At 36.2% G+C, this 27,319-nt stretch overlaps 1 protein-coding gene across 2 annotated transcripts; it reads right to left on the bottom strand.

Moving 5' to 3' along the window:
• Window positions 1-1,082: 1,082 nt before the first annotated feature.
• Window positions 1,083-27,319, bottom strand: LOC147390664 (IAP-like protein 1). 2 transcript variants are annotated; one of them, XM_086458025.1, is made up of 8 exons: window positions 27,159-27,319; window positions 16,229-16,478; window positions 15,469-15,592; window positions 9,551-9,897; window positions 7,691-9,452; window positions 6,476-6,723; window positions 4,347-4,437; window positions 1,083-1,447 (listed from the first exon to the last, which is right to left on the bottom strand). In XM_086458025.1, exons 1-7 carry the CDS (start codon window positions 27,245-27,247, stop codon window positions 4,366-4,368), a joined length of 2,892 nt encoding a protein of 963 aa, XP_086314151.1. In that variant the 5' UTR covers window positions 27,248-27,319; the 3' UTR covers window positions 1,083-1,447; window positions 4,347-4,365. The 2 variants fall into 2 exon arrangements, with proteins under 2 accessions (XP_086314151.1, XP_086314148.1); XM_086458022.1 differs by having other exon boundaries at window positions 1,083-1,399.

The raw sequence follows: 27,319 nt of genomic DNA, 5'->3' as shown, positions 1-27,319 counted from the left end.
TTTAAAAAATTTAAATGTCTTAAAAGAGATTTAGGGACAAATTTAGAATTATAAAATATTTTAAAAGGGGTTTCTCTACGCTTTTAGAGAAACAAAACTGACCATCCTTGTCTTCTCTCCCCCACTTAATAAATAACAATCCAAATAAGAGAAATAGAGAGAAACTCATTTATTTCCTCTTCTATTCTCACCATTTCTCTCACTCTAAACAGTGTTAAAGTTTTAATTGTTCACGCTGAATTCCCACTTCATCTTATAAAAACACACATACACGTGTATGGGGAAAGGATATGTACAACCGTGAAAAAGAAACTTCAATATTCACACATGACCCGACCGAGTAAATGGAAAATTCACCTCTTAAAATAAAATATGCATCCCAACATCAAATCAAATAACTCTGTTAGATCTAGTATTTACATGAGTAGGATCACGTGCGAACACAGGAGTTCCTTTTCCATGAGACCACGTATCCCAACCCACACATACATAAGCATTCTTATTTGAAACTTTTTTATTTGAGAACTTCTGTTGGCACTCCAAGTAAACCCCAACTTTCTTTTACTTTAGAAAAGAACATCAAGTCTGAATATTTTCTCTTTAATGGAGAGAGGTGAAAGAGAGACGCATGAGATCAACATCAAGAGGCTGGAGTAGATGTTCATCGATTTATGCCTTTTCTATTATCATGTACAAATGAAGAAATTTTTTATCAGGAAACGTTGAATGGTTAATTTTTCATTGGGAAGTGATAAATAATATGTAACTTTGGTGTAACAAGCAAAAGTTGAGGTGCCAAAAGAATTTATTTTTTATTTTTTGTATTTGAAAATAATTTTTTAAATCAAATTCATTTAGGATTGCTTTTCTAAGAAACAGAATTATAGATGACTAGTTTTCTTCAATTTTATTTGGCATGGTATAAGCAAAAGTTGGCGTGCCAATAGAAATTCTCAACAAAAATAAACCTTCCCACGGAGCAAGAGATGGAAAAGTGGTCACTAAAATAAAAAAGTAGCACATTTATCCTCACCAAACACCATATTTAATTTCCTTGGTGTTATAAATAATACAAATGTGTCTACATAAGCTCATATTTTATTAATATAATTGAAGTCTTATTTGTATATATATAGAGTTTTTTCAATAATAAAAAAAAAGGCAGAGTTCTGCAAAAATTCACAATTTATTACAGAAGCCACTAATTGCAACTGTGAAAAGATCTGGCAGTCAAACATTTTGATCAAATAGGGTAAATTATCTTTCCTAATTCAATTCCATAAGAACATATCTTGAATCTCTTAATAACAATAAAAATAAAATTACGCCAGTTTTAACCCCACCGATGGCAACGGCAACTGCAACGATATCCAACCATGTTACCTGATTGATCGCAGACCTGAACATTTGCAAAATGGGTATGGTTTTATCCATGATATTAGAGGTTCTGGCAACATAGTATTAACATTTTGAATGCATTAGTGAAGTAAAAAACATGCAGGATCAGACTAGTGCATATGCAACAAGCAACAATCATAATAGGGCTGAAGTTTCAATACTCTTGTAAATGAAAATTTAGATTTGTCATTTTTCAGAATAGGCAGGGCAAAGAGGAATCCTAGACAAACAAAAAATTAAACTATCTGTTATCAGATCAAATTCCGATCACAAACTAAATGTTACATAGTTGAACATTTCGTGGATTGGACTTCTGGGGTTCAATTGAAAAATTATTCTTTCATGGTTTGTTTTGGTGCTCCTTCACTTAAAACATCACCTATCACAGGCAATCATTCCCTCCAAACTGCTATCACAAGATGATGAGCAAATGGGATGTTTATTAATTTTGGGGCCCATCTTTAATTTTTGAGCACGAATTCATGGGGTATTTGGGAATGGTTCATAGGGAACCCTGTGAAGTGAGTTCAAGTGACTAAGTTGCTTGAGGGCAATGTCACTGGAGGGCGATAATGCAACTAGTGGCTGCTGAGCCAAGGAAGGGGAACACTATCCCTAAGTGCGATAAGCATCATGGTGGGAGGTGAGACCAGTCAAGGGAGCTTCCAACAACAATAAGTTTTTTTTTTTTTTTTTAAGCGAGCTTCTATTGCCATACCAACTTTTACTAACACTTCCCAAGATGTGTGCAATTCTTCCGTGATTTGCAAATAAAATAGGATGACGCTAGCAAAAGTTGGTGTGGCAATAGAATCTATCTAAAAAATGACAGGGATGACCGGCCAAATAATACTCTCCTCCTCCCCCCCCCCCCCCAAAAAAAAAAAAACCCACCCACACAATATATATATATATATATATATATAATAATCTTACAAAGAGAGGACACCAAGATTTTGTCTTAACTTGCATAAGGTGGGAGTTTGGGACAATCTTGATTGTTTGACCATGAGAAAAAACTCCATCATGGAAGTAAGTCAAATGTTCATACTTCTGCTTCCTATAACTTCCTTCTCTCGAAGGAGAACCTTAATTGAAATCCCCCTCCAAAACACCATGATTCATCCCAACAATAGGCCACGTTATGCAAATCCTCCCAAAAGGGAGCTCTCCCCTTTGCAATCAACAAGCTATAGATCCTTGAAAACGCCCAAGCAAAATCCTTCTCCACGCATTTCACAGAGATATTAAAAAGGCCCCAATTAACATATCCAACACCTCCATTGGTCTTTTGAACCAAATGACCACAGTACTCCCCACCAAACCAATCGTTAGGTCACACCAATCAATCGCTCCTCTCCCCCAAAAGTCATGGATTAAACTTGCATCCATGACTCGTAGTTTTGCCTCCTAAAGAACAACCGGGCTTGGGTTCCTCAACCCTATGTCAAATTTCACCATAGTTCTTTTTTGATCTATTCCGCAAACCATTTACATGTCATGAGAGTACTTAACTGTGATTAGTAACTCTTGGACTCCTCCCTCTTCTATACTCACCGGACAACCTAGGTAGATAATCCTTCAAAGCACAATCTAATACCTAAAGTTCCTTTAGCAATTTAGGTTTTTCTTATGACTTCCCTCTGATATTCCAATCCTCTTTTGCCCACCTAACCTCCCTAAAGGCCTTTGAGAATCATCTAAATGAGCTGAAAGTTCCTTTTTTCAAAAACTCTCAACTCAATGACCATTTTAGAGACCCCCTGGTCCAATCTTTCCTAACCTATGCTCCAAATTTCTCTCATTCCCTATGACAATTCTAAATAGGACAACCTTAAAGATAATCCTAGCACTAAGATTTCAAATAGAAAAGGATGGATTTTTCAACCCATTGAGGGATTTTATTGGTTGTTTATTTTATTAGATTCTGTTATATTCTGTTTTGGTGTAACAGGATGTGAGAAATTTGAAGGATTCCATAACTTTTTTGCCACAAACATCAGATGAGACAATAAAGATTGTGATCTATTTCATCAGTGTTCGTTGATGACTTGTGAGTGTAAATAACTGACTCATTACTTCGATTTAATTGTTTTAAATTAGTATTTTATTATTTTTTCTATAGATGCAATTGATAATTATTAAAAAATGTACAAGTTTTATGATATGAGAAGAAACGGCCATTTGTAGTATAGGGTAGTACCATGCTATTCAGTGTTTTAGCTATATGGAAGTATACCGAGAAATTTCATGATTTGCCAAGTCGTGTGTAAATCAAGATTTGTTGATTATGTGTTTCAAATTCAAGTTTTATTTTTAGAAAAGGGAACAGTTAATTCTAGATATGGTAATAAATCTTAAAAGCATCATGTAAAATGTTTTAAATTCAGCATGTTTTTATGCTTAAATTTTATTAAGAGGTCAGTTTATTTCCTAGGTTTCCAATCCCACCACCTTACAGTGCAGATATGCCGCAGCTGATATAGAGTTGACTTCTGCGGTCAAAAGGTAAGTTATGATTTTAGTAGGGAACTTTTCAGAGAAATCAAAGAAAGGAAGACTTACTATTTAACTGGTAAATGTCCACCTACTCTCGTAACATTTACAATACCATCAATTAAATATTTTTAATAGCTGTACCAACCAAATTTTGAGAAAAAAAACATGCTTAATAAGACTGGCATACAAACACCAAGAGAATGTGAGATGATGAGGCAATTCATTTTATGAGGAAAGCTGAGGTATTGGTTTCAAAAATAAATTATATGTATTTGACATCAATTTCTATGCAAGACAACAATTTTCTGTAAAATCATCCCTGCAACAGAGATTGTAACTCGACTTATGTTATACACACTTTCATTTACCACTATTCATAAAATAAATGTTCAATAACACAGGAAGGTATAAAACTTCAATTACTAATAACGGATTAAAATTGAATGTACCTGTTCTTGAGATCAAACCTCAGTGTTTTCCATGACTTTTGCTTACAGAGTGGTGTCCCAAGAGTTTTTGATTGGGATTTAGGTGCTCATCCTGGGAGAAGTATCTCATGTCAGTGTTACGCTTTAAAAGGGGGGAAAAGAACAAAACATATCTCAAAGAAGGAATTTTCAAAGATGAGAATGAGAAGATATTCTATCGTAGAGACAAATATGTCAAGATATATAATACGAAGTCCATAAAATTACGTGTGTGTACTTAAAAGTATAATTACTATTTAAAAATGAGAAATGATGGAATCAGCCTGATGTACATTGACCTCATTACTAATGGGGAAATCAGAGTTCATGGGCGTAACCTATTTGGGCCATATTTTAGTTTTCGGATTTTATTTTATTTTAGTAATTGGGTTTTAGTTATGAGCCTATGTCATTTGTTTTTTAGTCCTATTTGTTTTCAAATCTTATTATTAGATTTTTAGGAATTTGATTTAAGTATGTGTACCATTCACGCCACTTTTACTAAGAATTTATTTGAGGGATCAAAACTTATCTTATTAGATTGGTTTTTGTATCGTTTGCAAGGTTATTCAGTTATATATCCAAAGAGACCAAAATTTTTGTGATTCTTATGAGTTTTGAGAAAGTTACGGCCAAAACACTAATAGGATCAAAGTGAGGAAATACAATAGAATTCTAACCAAGGTACTCTTAATAAGAGCAATCAAACCACTGTTCGACAAATATATGACTTTCCAACAATTTAACTTCTTATTCACCTTCTCAATCACTGGGTCCCACACAGCCTTACTGTTGTAAAGAGTCCAAGAGGTAAACTCAAACGGAAGGGAAAGCATTAACTTCACACCTGCCACCAACAACTCCCCATTGGTAGTAACCAACCCAACCATATATATCTTACTTTTCTACAAATTTAATATAAACCCAAAAACAACCTCATAACAAACATATAAGCAACTGAGAAACCCTATTGGACCAAGAGTCATCAAGAAACACTACTGTATCATCTGCAAACTGGAGATAAGAAATTGATGGCCCTCTTGCTCCAGTCGAAAAGCCTCTCAATGGCTATGGAAATTCATGATCAACACTAAAATTGGACTTGGGACTTGACACTAGGAAACTAGCAAACCGAATCTGCTTAACCAAGTTGTGAGCAAGGTATTAAATTTCTACTTCGATCATCTTGGAAATGGAAATATTTCCTATAAATATTTCGACCAATGTAGAAATCAAAACAATTTTACGCAAATGATAGAAATATTATGAAATTATGGAAGGATAGAAATGTTTAGTAAGTTTTATGGAAAGTGTAGGAAATAATCAAACATACATGAAAACATACTCGTAAGTCATCGAACTATAATAAACAATCATATGAATCATGAAAATGAAGATTAGTGACGTTTGGTTAGACATTGGCATGAGTATCTAAGAGACCGACACTCAAAACAACTATACATTTCTTATAAACAAGAATAATGATATCACATAACTACAACTACTTTAATATGTACTAATTTCTTAAATGAACAAACTTTATGTAGTACATTATCACAATATTATAATCTGTTAAAAAAAATTCATTATATATATAAATACACTCTGATATATCTAACTAATTAGATCATGAATATCGTATGTGAGTATTTATATGAATATTTTGTCAAAATTTACTATCCATCAAAATATTTCCTCAAAAATCTTACATTTTTATATCTAACATCTAATTATTTCGGTCGAAATTCACAATTCCTCGAAATATTTAGCAAAATGATTAGTGATTTCCACCGAAACATATGCATAATGAAACTGTAGGTTAAATTTTGTATCAGACCTTGTGAAAATGGAAATATTTCGATATGTTTCATGGAAATATGTCGAAATTTAATATTACAGTTCTGAATCAATAGGTACTAGTAGAACTTTGATATTGCAACTTCATTTTCTCTCTCTTAACTGCAGTTGTTTTTGCAAGCATAAAGATAAAGAAAACAGAACAATTATGGTATGACGCCTCTAAGTAATATACACAGATCAACAAGTTCAGATATAATTTGAGAATAAAAAGTTTCTTCTTTTAATAGAGTGAATAGTGAAGTCCTAAAAACCTTATATAAAGATGCTGCAGACTCAGACTGCACTGTTTGAGGAAGATGCCCTAACGATTGGAAAGCATCCAAGGCATCTAATGTCAGCTGCCACCCACAAAGAGCTACAGCACCTGCACTGGAACTGGAACCACTACCACAGCCAGCAGCAGCAACATTTCCATTCACCCAAGGACAGAAAAGATTGTGAAGCTTGATTGGATCGAACTCTACAGCTTCTTCGTAGTTGCTTTCTCCATTGGGTGGCCCTGACCAAATTAGTGTTCCAGAAAGTGTCACCAAGTGAGGAAAAAAAAAAGAGCCTCATTTCCAACAAAATATATTAAAATAATTGAGCATGATCACATGGCAGGTCAAAGGGACACATGCCTCATAATTAAAAAGGTAAAAAAAGAAAATGATTCATGTGTATCTCTTGGAGATGAAAGTTGGGAGGGGTGTTAAAATAAAAGGAAAGTTTCTGTTAGAGATCTTTGGAAACAAAAGAACTGCAATCTGACTCAGATCTACAGGTATGGAAAAGAGCCACATAAAATGAGTGGCTTCCACAAAATATATTTTTTCTCTTCGATGTTATTTCTAAGAGCTTTTTATTTATTTTTATTTTTTTCAAACTTCTGAAGAACCGTTTGGTAGGCCTACTTTTTGACAATATGAATTCATAATTTATATGGTCTTTCAAGATTTAACAACATTAAGAAAGCTGATTAATAGGTAGAAAGCCAAAACAATTTATGTAAGAGAGGAAAGAACAAATCTTACTTACCAGCTCGCAAACCAGTAAACTAGTCAATAGAAGAGGTATTAACCCCTTTGCTAGCTTTACGAAATATTTTCCCCTTTAACATGGAGCAGTACTACTATAATAGACATAGATAACTAACCAAGTCAACAACTTGGACCAGTTCGGAAACAAAAAGATCAACCGGTATATGTGAGAATATCCTATAAACAAGTATGACAAGTGTGATAGAGATTTTCCTCTGCATTACATACTTGGGAGAATGAACCTGTTTTAACTCTTATAAGCTAAGATGAGTGGATATTTCAGCACATGCCAAGCTTACCAGTATCCACACAATACGACACAAACTGGCACCAAAAATGGTTACATCTCATAAAGGATAAAATCAAAAAGGGGAGGATAAAGGGAATGAAAGAATGTGAAAATGACATTTTAAACAAAACACAAAACAGTGAAGTAACAGTAGTCACCTATCCCATTTCCAGCCACATAATCCGACTCAATAAACGTGCAATCATCATTAAGGGATGCCTTGCCAGCCTGAGTCACCTCCTCCTTGGAAGCTTCACAACCCGAATGCACCATGGCATTGCAAGAAAGAGAATGATGGGCATTGTTGTCATGAGCTAGTATATGGCTTTGGCTCATCTTCTCACCACTTTCAACTGAGTCAGCCTTAGCTGAACCATCAATTTTCGAGCCACTATCTGCTCTTCCAACAGATCGAGACATCACGTCCTGACTATCACCATGAGGATCCTCTCTATCCATCTCTTCAGGAACAAATTCATCCATTAGCCCAGGATCCGGAGCAGATTCACCTGTTTGTCCTTGATTTTCAGTAACTTCGGCAATCGGTTCAGCTTCCCCAACGACACTATCTCCTCTATGGACAGAAACATCAGTCCCATGGATTTCAGCCTCGTGACTTGCACCCATACCAACACTTCCCCCACTGATACCAAAACTGAAACCACCCCTAGCATGAGCATTCACAGTTTCCGTGTTCAATATCTCCTCTCCATCATTCGTGCTGCTTCCACCGATTTCTCCATCAACTCTTCCAACAGCGGGTTGGAAACAAGTGCTCTGCTGTGCTTGATTACTGTAGTTAAACTCCGATGCATCATTCATGTCAGGGTTCTTATATATAGTTGGAGACGAAAAATGGGCATCATCGAGATTCCCGGGATAATTTTCGACACTTTCCATAGAATCTTCATCTGCACTGTGACATATCGTATCCATTGCAATAACAGAAGATGCTCGTGCCGATTCTCTAGTGGATGGGAGACCAACAACTTGGCTATTTCCTTGTTGGAATGGATCACTTCTGTTAACATCTATATCTAATCCAAAACCCATAGAATGGCTAGGACCAGCACCATATGAATCTCTCCGATATGACGAATGATATGTATCAAAAATATCCGAGTCACGGGCACGCTTCAAAGGCCCAGCTGAATATTGACTGCCATCATTCACCTCATCGCCATCACGATCAATGACGGTTCCTTCTATGCTGTCAGCTTGTTGCATCCTCAACTGTGGCCTGTCAACCGTACTCCCACCTCCTTCAATGTTTCGTTTCCGAGTGCTCGGTCCCCGTGATTCATACGAAGCTGCACGATCACCAACTTCACTGCCTGAAGGTTGCCCAATCCTTAGATCCCTTCCAATAGCTGTATCCTGAATTTGCTTAGGCATCGAATCAATGCCTAATTGAGTCGACTGTAACGTCCCAGCCATAGTAAGATTTAAATCAACACCTGCATTTGACGGTGATTTAACCTCATCTGTTGCTGCTTCGTCACGGCACTCGGTCTGTTCTTTCTCCGCACCATCCGCTGCAACCCAACCACTAATTCCACTTGCGGCACTAACTCCACGTGTCAGTGCCATTTTTTTGCTCGTTTCAGGGGTACCAATATTGCTGGGAGCAAAACGAGCAGGACGAGGAACAGTAAGGAAGTCCCAGATTCTGACAGTAGCACCACATAAGCTACAATCTAACATAGGGGATCTAGACTCACATCTAGACTCTAGAACTGATATTTTTCTCTTTCCAGTTTCTTTTCTAGCTGAAGCAGAAAATGCATTTTTTCCATGTCCAGGATCTTGAGGGCCAAAAGAACATCCATCTCTAGCTGATTGAGCAGAGTGTTCTTCGCAATCTTGAACATTTGGAAGCCATCTTGGTTCCCAACCACACAGACTTATCAATTTTTGGGCCTGAAAAAGGAAGATGGTAGACAAAATGGTACATTAGGAGACAATAAGCAAATGACTGAGCAGAGTACCAATGTAAATAAGAGTTATAAATATTTTACATGAGAGTAACTACACAAAGCCCCTTCTCGGGAGGATTCTAATCCTGCGATGCTCTCTGCCCTAAAACCCGATTCCCCAGCCATGAAAGCTAGTGATTGGGATAGGAAACAGTCAATTTGTGGGCCCCGAGAAATCCGCATCTGACTAATTGCAGATGCTGCTATAACAGGAAGAGATTGAAACTGTAGTAATCCATCACATCGATCTTTAAAACCCCCAATTAGGGCTGATGGGGGGGTTGGAGGGAACTGCACCAAGCTTTCCGCACAGCTATTTCCTTTCCATGGACAAGAGATATTGTGCCCATCATCAAGCTGCTTTGCAAAGGCTTCACTGGCACTAGCAACTTCAATAAAAACAAATGAAAAATAGTCAATGTTAGTAAGCTGATGGAGGTAGAAAGAAATTAGATGTTAATGTACTTGTTTCTACATGGAAGCTACAAAGAAAGATGTCATACATGAAATTCACCACAGCAGAAAAGATATTTTACAAGCTTAAATCACCAAAATTTTAGGGTCTACATATCTATATCATGCAATCGCCATCTAGTCCTGTTAAGAAACTCTACATTAAAATTTGGCCACCACATAGGAGCCATTCAAGTAGGTAACATGGAAATTGCCATTTGAAAACAAAGACAGTATAAGACATATCTCAGGACTTCAGATAATAAGGTAGCTCGGGGTTTACAACATAAAAACCCCAACAAACCCAAAGGAATCACTAACAGATCCAAACCATCCTTAGGATGCTTAAAGTAATACTACCAAGTTATGTTCAGGACAAAGTTAACGACCAAATATGTGTCCCTCAGCAGAATGAAGTGACATAATAAACCATCGTTGTCATAGAAAAAGGAACTACGGGACTCTGTCAAACGAACAATGAAGGCTCTTAACAGAAATCATTTCTTTTTTTTGATAAGTAAATCATTTCCAACCATGATAAAGAGCAACCATTCTAAAGAAATTTGAAAACACCCGCCAAGCTGCACATCAGCTAACTAGGGCCTAAAATGGGACGGATTTTATCTGAAATCCGAGTGATCCAAATCTGACAGCCGCATTCATATCCGGCCTGAGCCTGACCCCCTTTTAAGCCCTATAGCTAACAGCTGCATTCAATGCAACAAGCTCCTTGCAACCACATTTCACAAGGATGACAATTTTATTATCATTATTTTTTTCATGGGAAACAAACCACAGACGCACTCCCATCTGCCCATGAAGTCCTCAAAAAATACAGCAAATTTTTTAAAAGTTTTAAACCAAGAAAAATATGAAACCAAGAACAGGACGATCAGATCTTAAACATGAAGATCTTTATTCTAAAAAATGTGGCGGTTTCTCTCTTTCCATAGGCCCCAATGAATTGCGAAAGGATTGATTGACAACAAAAATCTGAAGCCAACCCCCAACGACATGCACAACTCAAAAAGACTTTTTACCAAGCTTGGTAAGGCAAGAAGAAACTCCAAAAAAGCACTAGGAAGAGACCCCAAACCTCACGGGTCATTGCACAATGGATAAGTGATCACTGATTCCCCAACTTTATTGCACAAACAACAAAAGTTTGGGGTGCACAGGCCTCCACAAATGAGACTATCCAGAGTAAGACATTTGCCCAAAGCCTCAGTCCAAATGAAATAAAATGAATCTTTGACAGAACTTTCGGATCCCAAACCCCACTGTCATAAAGAGCAACCCATCCACTTGCTGCAAATAACGATAAAACTGAAAATAAATCATCTTTCACCATCCAACTCATAATCCAAATTAGACCTTGCTGTGCGGTTCAAAAATCTTGACAGTTCCTCTAATTCCCAATCATTAAATGCCCTTCTAAACCCATAATCACACGAAATCACCCCATCCTGAGAAACCAAAAAGCTCAAGATGGCAAGAACCTTCTTTGAAGTCAATCCAAAAAGAAGTAAGAATTGATCCATAAGAGGACTCTCCCCACACCAAGTATACTCCCAAAATGACGTAGCGGAAGCGTGTAAATCAATAGATTCGATAGGTTGTGTTCAATGGAACACTCAAAATCAATTTGAATCAATAGATTCAATTGATAAACAAGCAATAACTTGAAAGAAAATAAAGCATAAAGATGAAAAGTAATTAAAAGAGAAAAGATAATTGAATTGACTATTAAGTGTTTGAATTTTCGGATTTGGAGCTCTTTATATAGATAACTCTATCATAACAACTTCGAATCCTACTAAAATACCAAAAATTAACATTTCTAATCTATTTATAACATAATACTAACTTTCTAATCCTATTAGAACTCAAATTGGACACTTCTAAGCACTTCTAATTATAACCTAAATAATAAAAACGAATTTAAAACAAATTAGAAACTAACAATGAATTATACTCTTAACATAACTATGAAATAGAAATCCTACTAGAATTAGAAATAGAAATCCTACTAAAACTTTCCAATAGGATGTGACATGCTCTTATTGGGACGATGTCACATATAACCTCATCCTTATATTGCCCAATGCTAAAAGAAAGAGAGCATTAGCTTATCACATTCTTCTTGCACTCCTCGTCCAACCAGCCTATAAAATAAAGTGTAGAGTGTTGTGTTAGTGGGTAGCTTGAGTGCATCAATTGTGCATCAATTATTTGGCTTGAAATTATATTTTCCAAACTTCCACTATCTATGATTAATTGGCACTTCTTGTCTTTATTCAAGATAGTGAGTTGTTTTCCTCGTTCAGTCAAGTCGGCTTTGGAATCCTGATTGGCGTGGGGAGTATCATTCTCATCTTCTAAACGGATTATTTGGTTCTTGACTCCATTTACAATTTGTTGGGGTATCTGGAAAGACCGCAATATTGCATTTTTAAGGGGAAAGTTTCTACAATAGAAGCATTAGTTCTTTCTATTTTGGAGCTCACGTTCTCTTGGAGTAAACTCCACAAGGAATTTAAGGGAGTTTTCTTTGAAGATTTTCTTGTACGATAAGATAGGATTTGTTCGTTGCCTCAAGAGTAACTAGTCGTTTGCGTGTTGTTTGTTTTTAATATTCTTTTGTTATGTCATTATGTCGTTTTTCTTGTTGGTTCTCTTTGTTTTTGGGTTGGTCACCTCGACCCCCCCCCCCCCCCACCACCTCTTTTTTTTAATAAATTTATCTTTATCAATCAAAAATAATAATTAATTGACATAACTTATCTTACACCTTGCATGTAGTCCGAAAAAGACCATGTTGAGTTAAAGGATGAACATGTTGTACTGGCAATAAGTTGCGAATAATACAACTGAGATGTTCACCTTCTTCAAACTTCTCAAATTGGGTTTTCAATTCAGTTTTAGTGATGTCTTTCACCAGCCATGAATATGGCAAAAGTTCTAATACCACTTAACGTAGAGTAAGCGTGTGAATCAATAGATTCGATATGTTGTATTCAATGGAACACCCAAAATCAATTTGAATCAATAGATTCAATTGATAAACAAGCAATAACTTAAAAGAAAATAAAGCATAAAGCTAAAAAGTAATTAAAAGAGAAGATAATTGAATTGATTATTGATTGTTTGAATTTTTGGACTTGGAGTTCTTTCTATAGATAACTCCATTGTAACAACTTAAAATCCTACTAAAATACCAAAAATTAACATTCATAACCTATCTATAACATAATACTAACTTTTTAATCCTATTAGAATTCAAATAGGATACTTCTAAGCACTTCTAATTACAGCCTAAATAATAAAAACGAATTTAAAATAAATTAGAAACTAACAAGGAATTGTACTCCTAACATAACTATGAAATAGAAATCCTACTAGAATTAAAAATAGAAATCATACTAAAACTCTAACTAGGATTGTAGACGTCCTACATCACAAAACCGCACTATGTTAACTTGATTGGGCACGTGTCGGCTTGCAAGAAAGACATTCCTTCTAGCTTATGAATTTTGGTTTCAAATTGTTACCCCAATGGAGTCTAAGGGATTTATAATAAGTAGGATACATGGAATACAAGAAGTAAGACTATTATAGTGGCACGCGTGCGTGTGTGTACACAAAAGGACCAATAAAACTTGATGGAAAACCTTGAAACGACCATTTTAGTTGCCTCAGCTCTATTATGTGTAAGGATGGAGAGCAAGAGGATGTTGTCCAGAGAATTACTATTGGATAGTAAAAGAGGAGACAAGCTTCTAGAGTGCAAATAAACCGATTAATCCCAATCAAATCAAAAGGAAATTTTAGTAATGCAATATGTTTTAAGAAGTTCGATGTTGGGCAATGAAGAAACATGATGGTCATTGCTTGAGCGTAGCAAAGTGAGAATGTTGAGAAGGGTAAGAATTCTAAATCGAATTCCTAAATGTTCCCAAGAATGGGAAGGAATGGTGGCCAAAATCAATCATCAAGTCCCTCGAGAAGGGAATATAGAGAAATCAATAATAAATCCTTAAACTTTCCCAAGAAGATTGGATATAAAGGTCAAAATAGAATCCCTATTTTGATTGTGCCCTAAGGATTAGTTGGGTACTCTAAGAGGCTTGGATACCTCGATTCACACCAAAAAAAGAATCCCTATGCTTCTCAAGTGTTTGGGACGGGGTTAATGACCAAAACTAAATCCCTAAATTCTCATGAAGAAGGGCTAGCGACTAGGATATCCAATAACAAGAATTGATGCTCTTGGAAGTGGGCAATAGACATTGTGCCCACCTTCAAGCTTATTGTGGGTGTAACAAGTTATAAAAAAAAAAATACAAGTCATAGGAGCCATCCATATGGTGTCATTAGATGAAGGCCATGTGGCATGGTAAATAAAGTAGTCCAAAATAAAATTAAATTGGAAAGCTATCTTGGTTGAAATATTAAATTGCAGATTTGTTACTATACGGATAGGTTGATATTATTTTCTATTTAAAGACCCTACTTTACTAGAGAAATAGTGGAGAAAAAATTGCATATGGCAGGTTAGTAAATTGGTTCCCTGGAACGTAGTCATCAACTTGGGCGATGAACCTCAAAAAAATCTTTATTTTCTTCATTCAATTTCTCAATTTATATGCATATTAATGAATATCAAGATCAAAATTTGTGATGGCTGGGAGTAAATCCAAAGGCATCGATCGCCCCACATAGGACACTTCTAAATCCTTTCAAATGTGGTCAATTCTAAAAAAGTGATTGATGCACTTGGATGACTACTGTTTCATAACTCTTGATTTCTGATTTTCAAAAATACCTATCTGTACTTTGGTTGGGGCGAGAGAAATGCCAGGAACAACGTTCAGAATCCATATTGACAAGAAGCAAGACACATTAAATCCTATCTTTTTTACCGCACAATTCTTCATGCTATGTCCGTTGGAGGGGGAGGGGGTTTTATATAGAAACCATTCCACTAATTTTTCTAAGATTCGTATCGAGACAACAAAGATTTTGTATTTAATTTTAAAAGATCTTTTTTAGCATAAAACGACAGTAGGCTTCAAGAACCTTTATTAATCATGGAATAATGAACACTATACTCCAAATTCAATGACATATTTCCAAGGTTTTCGTCTAAAGATCCCAATAAAACTCAAACAAGTAACCTGGAAAAAAAAAAAACGGAATAACCTGAATATTTTGGCTTTACTAATACAACGTAACTTGGAGACTTTTCACTATACAAAATTCTCAAGAACATGGCTAGTGATCATGACTTAACAAGATAGAGTGCTTATAAAACATCTATGTAATTTGATTAAAAAAAATGCGAAAAACAAAAACCATTAAACTATCTTCAAAGATTACACATAAACCCTATAGCAGTGAACCGAAAATACGTAGCAAGATATCTGTGCATGCTAGAGATTGCGGGCACTGACAATAGATTTGTAAAGTATAAAAATAGAATGATTAAGATAAAGACAGGAGCTCACTTTTGGTCGCCGTCGAGGATGATAATAAAGTAAAACTCAGATTTGCACTGCAAGACTCGCATACAATCTTATCAATGTCAACATTCACCCAGCCTCTTCGAGCACAAGCCAATGAACTGGCACCCTGTAAACATCCCTCTCAAATAATAGGAAAAATATAAAAAAGAAAAGAAAAGGTAAAAACAAAAGACTGCAATGAATTATAAAAAGGCAGAAGAAAACAAAAGCTTTTTTCTAGTAAATGACAAGTGTCCAAAGCATCAACAGACCTAAATAGCATGTTATTACTCAGCAAATATATACTGTTATGCATATTGCAGACTGATGGAAAAACATGTATGTGAAATAGATACTCGTGCAACAGAAGTTTACAAGTCTATAATCTTTTTATTATTGATAAGTAAAAATGATTATATTAAAAAGGGAGGTCGAAATGACCAACCCGAGGAAAAGTACAAGCAACCCCACCGCAACAACACTACCCAAACACAAAGCCGACTACCCCACAACGAGATTGCACATCCTATCCGACCTTACAAGAAAGTCTTCAAAGAAGTTTCCCCTAAACTCTTTGAATAACTTACACCAAAAATATAAGATAAAGCCAGCAATGACACAACAATATCCTGAACAGGTAAGTCATTTCCTTCAAAAATTCTATAATCTTATTTGTATAAAATGAATACGAAAATTGTTGTACTAGCACAAATCAATTACTTTAAAAAGTATCAATCGATAGAAACTCAGCTTAGGTCCAAACCTTTGGTTTTCCAGACCAGGTTGATGGATTAAATGTAGCCAGACGCCTAAGTAAATCCCCCCTCTCCCATGGTCTACAAGAAGGTTGCGATGATCCACGAGCAGAACCGCCAGCACTGGTGCTCAAAGAAGTCCTTGGGAGATGAGAACCAACACATGATAGAGAAGCTGCTTTGGAACCCTGTCCATGACCACACCAATCCGCACCACCAACATTTGTAGGAACGGCAGGTGAGGATGCCCCTGCAGAACTGTCCAAAGATGATGTGGATTAGATATGTTGATGATTGTCATCATGCAAAACCATTTGAATGGGTTGAGAGGAAAGCAAAATGCCATAAATATGCTTATAACTCAATTTTAAAATTATTTCCAAAAAGAACTTCAGTCACAATTCAAGAGTAGTGCTTCTCTAAAACCACTTCCGTGTTTTTTAAGGTAAAAAAGTAAAACACCCCAGCACACTTGTACCTATCCACCTCTCTCTCTCAACGAACTCCTCTCATACAGCTTGTACTTCTACATGAACACATCTTTTTGTCTCAAATCTGCCCCCACACTCTCCCCGAACCAGTTCCCTCCTTCTCAACTATGATACACTTGATGGGAATGTGATACAGGATGATGATGGAAGAAGAGAAAATTTGGGGGGTTAGGGAATTTGGTTTAAGATTTTGGGTAAGGATTAATTTTGACGTTTTCTCATCACAATCCCAATGGTCATATGTTGAAACGTAAAATGAAAAATTTTGCAATTATATTTTCAATAGGATACGGGAAAGGGTTAAGAGACTGGCGAAAGGATTAAGGGGTAAGGGAAAAGGGGTGTCAAGAATTCAAGAAAGTTAAAAGAAAATAAAAAAGGAAGAAAAAAAAAAATTAAGATTAAAAGAAAAAGATATGAGATAGTTGGAATCACACCAAGAATGATGGAGAACACACTTCAAGAAACTCCATGAAAGAAATTCTTTATTCATCATCAAAATCTTTATTAAAAAAAAAAATCCTAATCCAATCTATATATAAAGGAAATAAATATAAGATTCCTAATAAAACTAAAATATCAAATAAATAACCTAATTTTCGTAACTTCCTCTCTCCTAAACTTCCAACCACTATAAACTAAAATAAAATGCATTATTAAGTTACCAAATTACCCATAAATATTATACTAACACCATGGGCCAATAAACATGAAAAAAGCCCCAAAAACATAAAAATAAAGCCCTAAAACAAAAAACTAAATAAAATAGAAATCTACTCTTCAAGCTTTGATAACCCCATCAGAATTCTACTGCACTCATTCTTGCATATGCAACTAATGTCAGTTATAGGACCTGCCACCCAATGGCTCTTACCCAGGGGAACTTTTATGCCAGAAAAAAAAAAAGACAGGTTTGATAACAAGAACAATTCAATGTACCACAATTCATTCATCATCCATTTTCTCTTCCAAGAGTCCCTAGCTTCTTTTGACAGCTAGGGCAAGGAAGGGTAATCGGATAAGGTGCAAGTTCCACCCATTACAGGTCTTGTTTCTGAGATAACAATCAAAGTGGATTACAAAAAATTTGAATTTAAGATAGGATAAAAACAAATCGCCATCTATAGTAGTTGAGGAAAAATCTAATAGCTGGTGTGGATGCATGTTGCTGAGGTACTGTTGGAGGCTTTCAATGTCTCGACAGAAAAAGAGGTGAGGAAGTCGGGACTTGATGGTTAGCTGAAGCTAGTAGAAAGATGTGGCACGAAGTGCGAAAAGATGTGTCTACCTCAATAAATATTTAGGCAAAGACTAGAGCCAACGGTAACAAGAAAAAGAGATGGGCGAAGGTGACTGGAAATCTGAGAAGAGTGGCCTCTGATAAGCTTAAATGAGGAGGCAACAAAACCAGCAATCATGAATGCTATTGATTTCCCAACGATCCACACGATTAAATCCGCTACACCAAAAGGTTTTTGGGTAGTAGAAGAATGCAATTTTTGTGAAATTTCATCATCCAACGTCAATTAGGATGATGTTCGTTAAGCCATCTCACTACTATCTACTATAAGGACGAACATTCATCTTGATCCAATGGGGGAGAATTTCAAGGTGTTCATCGTAGTCATAGCACGTGCAATGATTGCAACATATTTTGTGCGGGCATATGCAGTCACATACCACCCCCAAAAATAGTATTTTTTAATAAAGACAACCAAAAATAAAAAATGGGAAATTTCTAGAAAAATTAACAATTATTATAATAATTTCAGAAAAATGTTTTTTCTAATCCTTTTTTTTTCAATTCCGTTACATTTTACTATATTCAGGTTAGAGTTATAGGAATGGGGAGGTAGTAATAGGATATTTATTAGGAAAACACAATTTTTGCCCAAAGGTAAAAATTATGACCATTGGACAAATATTTTAAGAATGTGATGGCATAATGACCTAATTGCATATACCAAGATGTCATAAGCTACTATATGTATAGAAATCATATATGCGATCGCATATTCGCACATCATTCACATTTGACAACATTGGGTGAGAGTAAGTGCCATTCACGGAGCCACGAGAAACAAGTTTCAAAACAAAGCAAGCTTTGGAACAATTTTTAGGCTCAGTTTGTCCCTTCGTTTAGAGGGTCCAAATTTCTATAACTTAGAGAAATAAACTGATGTTTTCTGGAATCAAAGAAAGATATTCAAAAAATAGACAACTCTAATATTGTGACTTGGAATAAATGTCTCTCTTTATAGGAACAAAATAACAATTTATTCCTATGGTTAGGAAAGATTGGTTTGCAATTTTATCAATCAAAAAAAAAAAAAAAAATTATTCCTATGAGGCATCTAGGAACAAGAAGATTTAGTGAAAATATTGACAAATTATTGTGTAGTCTAAGAGTTGGATTGAGAGAACACTTAAAATTAAATTAATTACAAAGCCCTAATTAGGCTTTAAAGGTGATTACATATTCTAATAAGTGGAAAAGACTAAAAAGGTTAGATACAAAGTGGGGATGGGGGACAAGGTTAGATTTTGGGAGGACTTGTGGTGTGGATCTTCATCTCTGTCTACTCAATTTCCATCCCTGTACGCTTGCTCTTTGAAAAAGAATAACTCAGTTAGGCAGTGTCTGATTAGGGATGGGGTCACAAACTCTTGGGATCTGGGATTTAGAAGAAACTTCAACGATTGGGAATTGATGGAGGTTACATCTCTTCTAGGTCTCCTTAATTCATTCCAATGTAGGGAGAATGAGCTGGACAGGAGAGAATGGGTCAAGGCTAAGGACAAGAAATTTTCCGTTAAGTCTTTTCATAGTTGTTTACTCCCGTTTTGTGAGGTTCATTCTTTTCCTTCCGTTATTTGGTCCGCTCTTTCACCTTCCAAGGTGTCCTTTTTTGTTTGGCTTGCCTCTCGGGGTAGAATTCTTACTTTGGATAATTTGATCAGGAGGGGTTGGGCCACTCCAAATTTTTGTTTTCTTTGTTTGAGGGATGGGGAGTCTGTTAATCACATTCTTATCCATTGTTCTTTCTCCCGGGCTATCTAGATGTTCTTTTTCTCCCGGTTCCGGGTGGATTGGGTTCTTCCTTTATCTTTTTTTGATCTGTTGGAGAGTTGGAGTTTGAATATCTTCTCTTCCAGAAAGAGACTTCTCTGGACTATCTTTCCATCGGCTATTGCTTGGGGTCTTTGGAAAGAGCGCAACAACAGGGTATTTCATAGCAAGGAGAGCTCGTTCCACACAGTGACTTTAGAGATTATTGGGCTCCTGTTCCTTTGGTCCAAGATGAACAAAGCGTTTGAGGAAGTGCGCTTTCAAGACTTCTTATTTAATTGGGATTCCATCTGTGACAACTAGTGTCAATCCTTGTATTGTTTCTTTATTTTTGCTTTCTTTCTTTTTTGGTTGATTCTCGTGTGTTGTTTGGGGGCTATCTCAGCCTCCCCCTTTTTCTCTTCTTCATTTATATAATCTTATACTTATCAAAAAAAAAAAAAAAAAAAAAAGACTAAAAAGGACAAAAGACATAAAAAAAACTAATAAATGAAGTTATTCAACACTCCCCCCTCAAGTTGGTGCGTGGATATCGACAACGCCCAACTTGGACAAGACACCTTCAAAGGTAATTTTACTAACACCTTTAGTAAGAATATCGGTAAGTTGTTGAAATGTAGGAACAAAAGGAGTACAAATCTGCCCAGAAACAATCTTCTCTCTAATGATACGTCGATCGATTTCGATATACTTCGTTCTGTCATGCTAAACTGGATTTGCTGCTATGTTAATACTCAACGCGAAGATGACTATGATTACTGAACAAAATACCTCGAGCAGGACATCCCTTAAGATGTCTTAGAATATGATAGACAGCAGTAAGATGAGATGTGCAAAGTGAGTACATAAATTGACTTACAACACTAACAGCATAGGTAATGTCGGGACGAGTCATAGACAAGTAGATTAATTTTCCCACAAGACGCTGATACTGGCCAATATCCGACAAACACTCCCCCTCAGAATCAGCCAACCTATGATTCTACTCAATAAGAGTGTCAGCGAGACGAGAACCAAGTTGACCGGAGTCTCTAAGTAAATCAACAACATATTTATTCTGAGAGATAAAGATACCAAAGTGGGACCGCGCAACCTCAATGCCCAAAAAATAGCGTAGATGCCCAAAGTCCTTAATCTCAAATTAACGTCCAAAGTAAGATTTTACCTCTGTAATGACGTCACAATCATCTCCAGTAAGGATAATATCATTCACATAAACAATTAAAGCGACAGTTTTACCCTAAGAGTGATGCAAGAAAAGGGTATGATCAGCAAAACTCCAATGAAAACCAAACGGATGCATTGCCTTAGTAAAACGCTCAAACCATGCATAAGGAGACTACTTCAATCCATAGAAAGAACGGTGAAGACGATAGACATGTCTAAAAGAAGCAGTTGCAAGAAAACCAAGAGATTGGACCATAGAGACTTCTTCCTAAAGATCACCATTAAGAAATGCACTCTTGACATCTAACTGAAAGAGGGGCCACCCTCTGATAGCAGTAATAAAAAAAAAGAACTCGATGGTGGATCTAGGCAACAGGAGCAAATGTCTCCTGGTAATCAATCTCATAAGTCTAAGTATAACCTTTGACCACCAGACGGGCCTTATAACGAGCAATAGAACCATCAAGATTATGGTTAATAGCAAACACCCAAGAGCATCTCACAACCTTCTTCCCAGGCGAAAAAGAAACTAATTCCCAAGTCTGAGTTTTTTTAAGAACATTCAATTCATCAATCATACCTGCTCGTCACTCAAGATTGGCAATAGCATCTACAACAGTATTAGGAAAAAAAAACAGTGGAAACAAGATAAGAAAAACTCAGATAGGAGGGTGACAGAGCGAAATCAGATACATAATTAGAAATGGGACAAGTACAAATGTGTTTACCCTTGCGAGTGGCGATAGGACGATCATCACAAGGGACAATAGGAGACAAAGCTAGAAGTGAGCTGGTCTGACATAGAAATGATGGTAGTATTGCGTGGCTGCCAAGAGTAAACCTAGAATCGAGGAGGTGACGAATTGACAGTAGATAGAAAAGGAGGAACAGGCATAGGAAAAGGAAATAACAAGAGAGAGGTGTCATCATAAGGGGAATCTAGAGAAAATCACTCAGATTGAATGCCAACTGAGCCAGTATAGTATGAGGTATGCTCAAAAAAAAAGACATCCTGAGAAACGAAACAACTTCAAGAAGAAGGATAATAACAGTGGTATCCTTTCTGGATAGAAGAATAACTCCAAAAAAAATTACATTTTACGGTCTTAAGGTCAAGTTTAATGCAAGTTTGATCAAGAATTTGAACAAAACAGACGCACCCAAACACACACGGAGAAAGTAGAAACAAGGGATGATCCGGATGGAACTGAAGGAAGAGAGTAGCAAACTGAAGAATCCGGGAGGCACTTCGATTAATAAGATAAACAACAGTAAGAACTGCATTAGCCCAATAGGATTGTAGCACGTTCATACCAATAGAGAAGACACGAGCTAACTTCAAAATATGATGATTTTTCCTTTCTGATCGACCATTCTGCTGAGGAGTCTTAATGTTAGGCATTTGATGCTCAATATCAAACTCTAAACAAAGCTTCAATACCTCACTATAAGTATATTCGGTACCATGATCAGAATGGAAAATCTTAACGGTACGACCAAATTAAGTATGAACCATAGCAAGAAATTGCTTGAAAATCTCATATACTTCACTCTTGCGTTTCATAAGATAAACCCAAGTAGTACGATTGTAGTCATCGATGACCAAGAAAAAATAGCGAAAATCAAAAGTAAATGTAACGAGGGAAGGACCCCACACATCAGAGTGAATTAGGTCAAACAGAGCAAGTGCAATAGTATTCATACTAATATGATAAAGAGAACGAACATGTTTAGTTAATTGACAAGTTTCACAAGAAAAATCAAGGGAATTGATATTATTAAATAAAGCAGGAAACATGTGTTTCAAATATCCAAAGGAAATATGACCTAAGCATAAGTGTTAACGCATTACAAATGCCTTCTTAGACTAACTACTACTACTAAGCTGAGAAACAGAATAAGCGATAGGTAAAACAGGTGCGTCCAAGAGATACAAGCCATTCACTTCACGTCCAATGCCAATTATCCTCTTCGACTCCAAATCTTAAAAGACACAATGAGAGAGATGAAAGATGACACTATAACTCAAACTATTGGTAATACTACTAATAGAGATAAGATTAGTAGTAAGTTGAGAAACATGCAGTATATTAGTTAAAAATAAAGAAGGTGTCACAAAAAAATGACAATGATTAACGATAGTAGATAAAAAACCATCAACAAGACGAGCCTTGCGATGACCAAAATAAATACTATAGATTTTGAACAGGGAGAACATATCTGTCATGTTATCTAAGGCACCAGAATCAATGATCCATGGTGAGGAAGTGGTGGAAACACTATGTGCAGATGCAAAGATACCTAAGTGAACGAAAGTAAAAACAGACTGAGATGAAGTCTTCATCTGATTGAATAATTGCCTGAACTTGTCAAGCTCAACCTAAAACATAGATACCGAATCCGAGGAGGTAGTAGCTGAAGGGAGTACTTGATCAGAAGTCGACTAAGAGACAACATGAGCTGAGGATCATTAAGACAATTGACATTGTTGATTAACATGACCATGAAGCGCATAGCAACAAGCCTCCACGTGACTCAACTTTCCACAATGATCACACTTATGTCGCTGACATGTAGGCAGAGATCTACTGGGAGGCTGTGAAGAAGGTATGCAAACAAACATAACAGAGTAATCTCCAAAAGAGTGGGGTAGGACAGCTGTACAATGACTCTCATCAGCTAAGACATAAGAATACGCAGTCTGTAAGGACGGAAAGAGATCCATACCCAATAAATGAACTCTAGCATACTCAAACTTATCTAGGAGATCGGTTAGAAACTGAAAGACTTGATTCTTATCCAAAATCGACACACATAATGCCTCATCAAAAGGGTCATTCCAAGCATAGGACGAGAAATAGAAGATCAACTCTTTCCATCGAACACGTAACTATGATATATAAGTGATAACTGAATAGTCACTTTGCGAAAGACGGAAAATCTCACGCTCTAAATTAAATATTCGAACATTGTTTTGACGTTGCGAGTAAATACTCTTTGCATAATCCCATATCTGATTTGCGGTCTTAAAACACATAAAATCAGCCGCAATGTGTGGTTGCATATATGTAACTAGTCAAGAACAGACCATAGAGTCATTAGCAAACCATTGGAGGTAAGTAGTATCAGTCGGTACAAGTTGTTACTCCACCCTTGTGAGGTAACCGATCTTTCCTTTTCCACCAATAGACATTTCAACCGATCGTACCCAAAGAAGATAATTAGGACCATCTAATTTCAAGATGCTAATTTGAATGCTTGGAAAGTCGATCAAATTAAAGGGAAGACCGTCCAATCCATCACTATTACCGATGATTGAGGAAGAACATGTCTCGGAGGCCATCAAAGAATCAATGTGTTTTGATTTGAAGAGAGTTCAAATCAAAAACTGATCACAACACCCTAAAAGTGATAATACATGATCGTAAGGGGCGTGGAGCGAAATCAAACACTATTGTAGGTGACCAAAGCAATCATTAACTCAATCGTAGGGCACCAAAGAGCAATTATGCCGCTGCCGTAAACTTCAAACAGCAACTTGTTATAACCTTCAAACAACACTATTGTGAGCACAGCCCCCAAACAACACGCTTGCTATGATTGCAACCCCCAAACAGCAATTTGTTGTTTCGCAAGTCAAGTAGGTATTAAAAAAAAAATTAGCGACTGCCTCAATTGTTTAGCAAACAACCGAGGAGCTATTGCCGCAAGTCTCTGTGGATGGTCCAAGAGCCATCGTTTGGCCTAAAAACCTCGTAGGGGTGATGTTTTAATCTAAGACGAGAGGTGTTAAACATGGCTTTAAGAGAGGAACGGGCAATGGAGGTAGGCTCTAATACCAAGTTTGATTAAGATAACACTTAAAATTAAATTAATTACAAGGCCCTAATTAGGCTTTAAAGGTGATTAAATAGTCTAATAAGTGAAAAAGACTAAAAAGGACAAAAGACATAAAAAACTAATAAAATAGAGTTATTCAACAAAAATGAAATAAATAAAAAAATCAACTGCTACAAATCCAAAATGAACAAGTTTCAAAACAAAGCAATCTTTTGTACAAGTTTAGGTTCAGTCCGTCCTTTCGTTTAGAGGGTCCAATTTTCGATACTTGGAGAAAACTAGGTACTTTTTCTCTGTCATTGTTTTGTTTATTTCTACTTTTACAATCACTTAAGTAGGCCCCCGCAAACCTCCATTGTGTATATTTTGCTTCCCTTTAAAATAACATTTTATATCCATGCAAAAAAAAAAAAAAAAAAACAATTCCTACATATACATCCTCACCATGAAAAACATTTGAGTATGACATAAATAGCAAATCATGTAAGAAGTGAGCAAGTCCAACAAAGGCTGTCAAACATTAATGGTGTCAATATGCCAAAGAAGTGATCCAAAATGCATTTCAGAGGGGGTGACGTCAAATGTTTGATGTAACCAGCTATCAAATTCCCACTTGTGAGAGGAGGACGTGTGTAGTGTCTCTGGGGGTAGGGGTTTCAAGGAAAAATGCGAGTGGAAAACAACTTCCATAAGCTTAGAGATGTTAAAAGATGACTCGCACTAAGCTATTTCCATCCCAACAAACATTGTCATATCTACTGACAATACCTGTGGGCGCTAAAATCTTAATGTGAAATGCACCAACACTAGTACAAATGCGCATAAATCTAGAAAATACATATAATCCAAAGCAAATGGAGATAATACGCAAGGAGCTAAGCAAAGACAAATTTGTTGATGTGGTTCATTGTCCTAAATTAAATAACACAGACATCCCCAAATTCCAAAGAGAGTCCAGCCACTATTTTCTAAGTATTAGGCCATCTCCAACCATGACTAATTTTTTTACTTAGATTTGAGTAAAGAATTGACTGTTAGTTTCAACAGATATGAAGCACTCCATTGGCAAACTCAAATTTTTACTCATCTTTTTTTCAAAAATTCCCATCTTCTTCAAAGAGGAGAAGATGACCGTTGACATGAAGCATTCAAGTAAAAGCTTCATTGGATATGACCAGAACATATTTGAGTCCAGTTTTGGTTCTCCCTTCATTTGGGTAAATCAAAAAGTCTACCTTTATTTGATATCAATCTAAGTAATGGAGTAAAGCTCATTTTTAACTTATTTTGACTCAAATTTGATTTTAATTCTTCATTTGAGTAAGGGCTAGAGATGCTCTTACAAGCATTTTTTCATAAACTATGGTCCTTTCGACCTATTTCAAGAGCTCACTCGGATATCTAAACCTCCCATTTACTTTCCCCCAACTCCCACAAAGAAAGAAGGAATAAGGAATTAATTATGTTAGATTCTATTTCATGGACAAATAAATAACTAATAATAAATAAAATGATTAGGCCCAAATCTCCCTACCCTCTCCTTATTTTCTCCCATTTTTCCTCCTATTCGAAGAGAGATGCCCATATTTATATTCCTTCTTGGAACGTCCTCTCACCTTTAACTCATAAATGAAGCGTTATCTTATACTCAATAAGGTTTTGATAGTTTCTTCACGTGCTTGGAGCCTACCCTCCCCTTTAACTCAAAAAGCTAATTAAGATGAAATTCTTATTAGGCAAGCTTTATCTTAATTCTCAATAAGGTTAAAATTGTCTGCTTGTGTTTGAGCCCCTTCGACTCTTTATTTCTCTTTTCCTTTGAGGGAGGAGTTCCTTTATAAATTCTCTTTACTTTCTGATGGAGTATTTCTCCAATTTACTTGCTTAGTTATTAACTATGTCTTTCAGGCACATCTAGAGTAGGAAGGTACGTAGTACAAGCTTCAAGAGACACATTTCTTCCTAGAGATACATGTCAATAACCTCAAGACAATGAAAAATTGTACGAGACCGAGGTAACTCTCCCGAATCATCTCGACATCACTCGTGAACGAATGAGAGACGAAAATGAAATTTAAAACCTTGGCCTGACCAAGATTAATTTCACATTTATCAAATTCGTTAACTAACAAGAAACACGCATCATGCAGCAACGTTACTAAAATTCGTTCCAATTGACCAAAAACAGTATAAAATAATGAAATATTTTCAGTAAAAAAAGCCCCAGTTAGAACATTTTCAGCTAAAAGAAACAAAATCCACGCATAAATCAAACCTAATAAGGAATAATTATTCGGAGTATTGGGGGAAAAAAACCCTAACAAAACCTACTAAGATCAAAATCTAGGGTTTTCAAAAGAGAATTGATACCTCGCACCAGGAGTTGGAGGAGGCGAAGAAGATCGAGCGAGCACTAAGGGATCCACTGTTCCCCCTGAGCTTATAACCTCCTCCCTCATTTTTTTTTTCCTCCCAACGGAACTCTCTTCCCTCCCTCTCTCTCTCTCTAATCTCTATGGCTCTCGCTCTCT

This window comes from Akebia trifoliata, chromosome 11 (assembly GCF_017979445.1).
Source record: "Akebia trifoliata isolate Shusen 1 chromosome 11, ASM1797944v1, whole genome shotgun sequence".
NCBI lineage: Eukaryota > Viridiplantae > Streptophyta > Magnoliopsida > Ranunculales > Lardizabalaceae > Akebia > Akebia trifoliata.
Note: the sequence above shows the minus strand (reverse complement) of the source record. Positions and strands in the feature narration are given on the sequence as shown.

What these genes read in the sequence shown, in the direction of transcription:
- LOC147390664 (XM_086458025.1), bottom strand. Translation starts at nt 27,247, where the DNA reads ATGAGGGAGGAGGTTATAAGCTCAGGGGGAACAGTGGATCCCTTAGTG. An exon ending in CCTGGTCTGGAAAACCAAAG is followed by an intron (nt 15,593 to 16,228) that starts GTTTGGACCTAA and finishes GGATGTTTACAG; the next exon opens with GGTGCCAGTTCATTGGCTTG. An exon ending in ATCCTCGACGGCGACCAAAA is followed by an intron (nt 9,898 to 15,468) that starts GTGAGCTCCTGT and finishes TTTTTATTGAAG; the next exon opens with TTGCTAGTGCCAGTGAAGCC.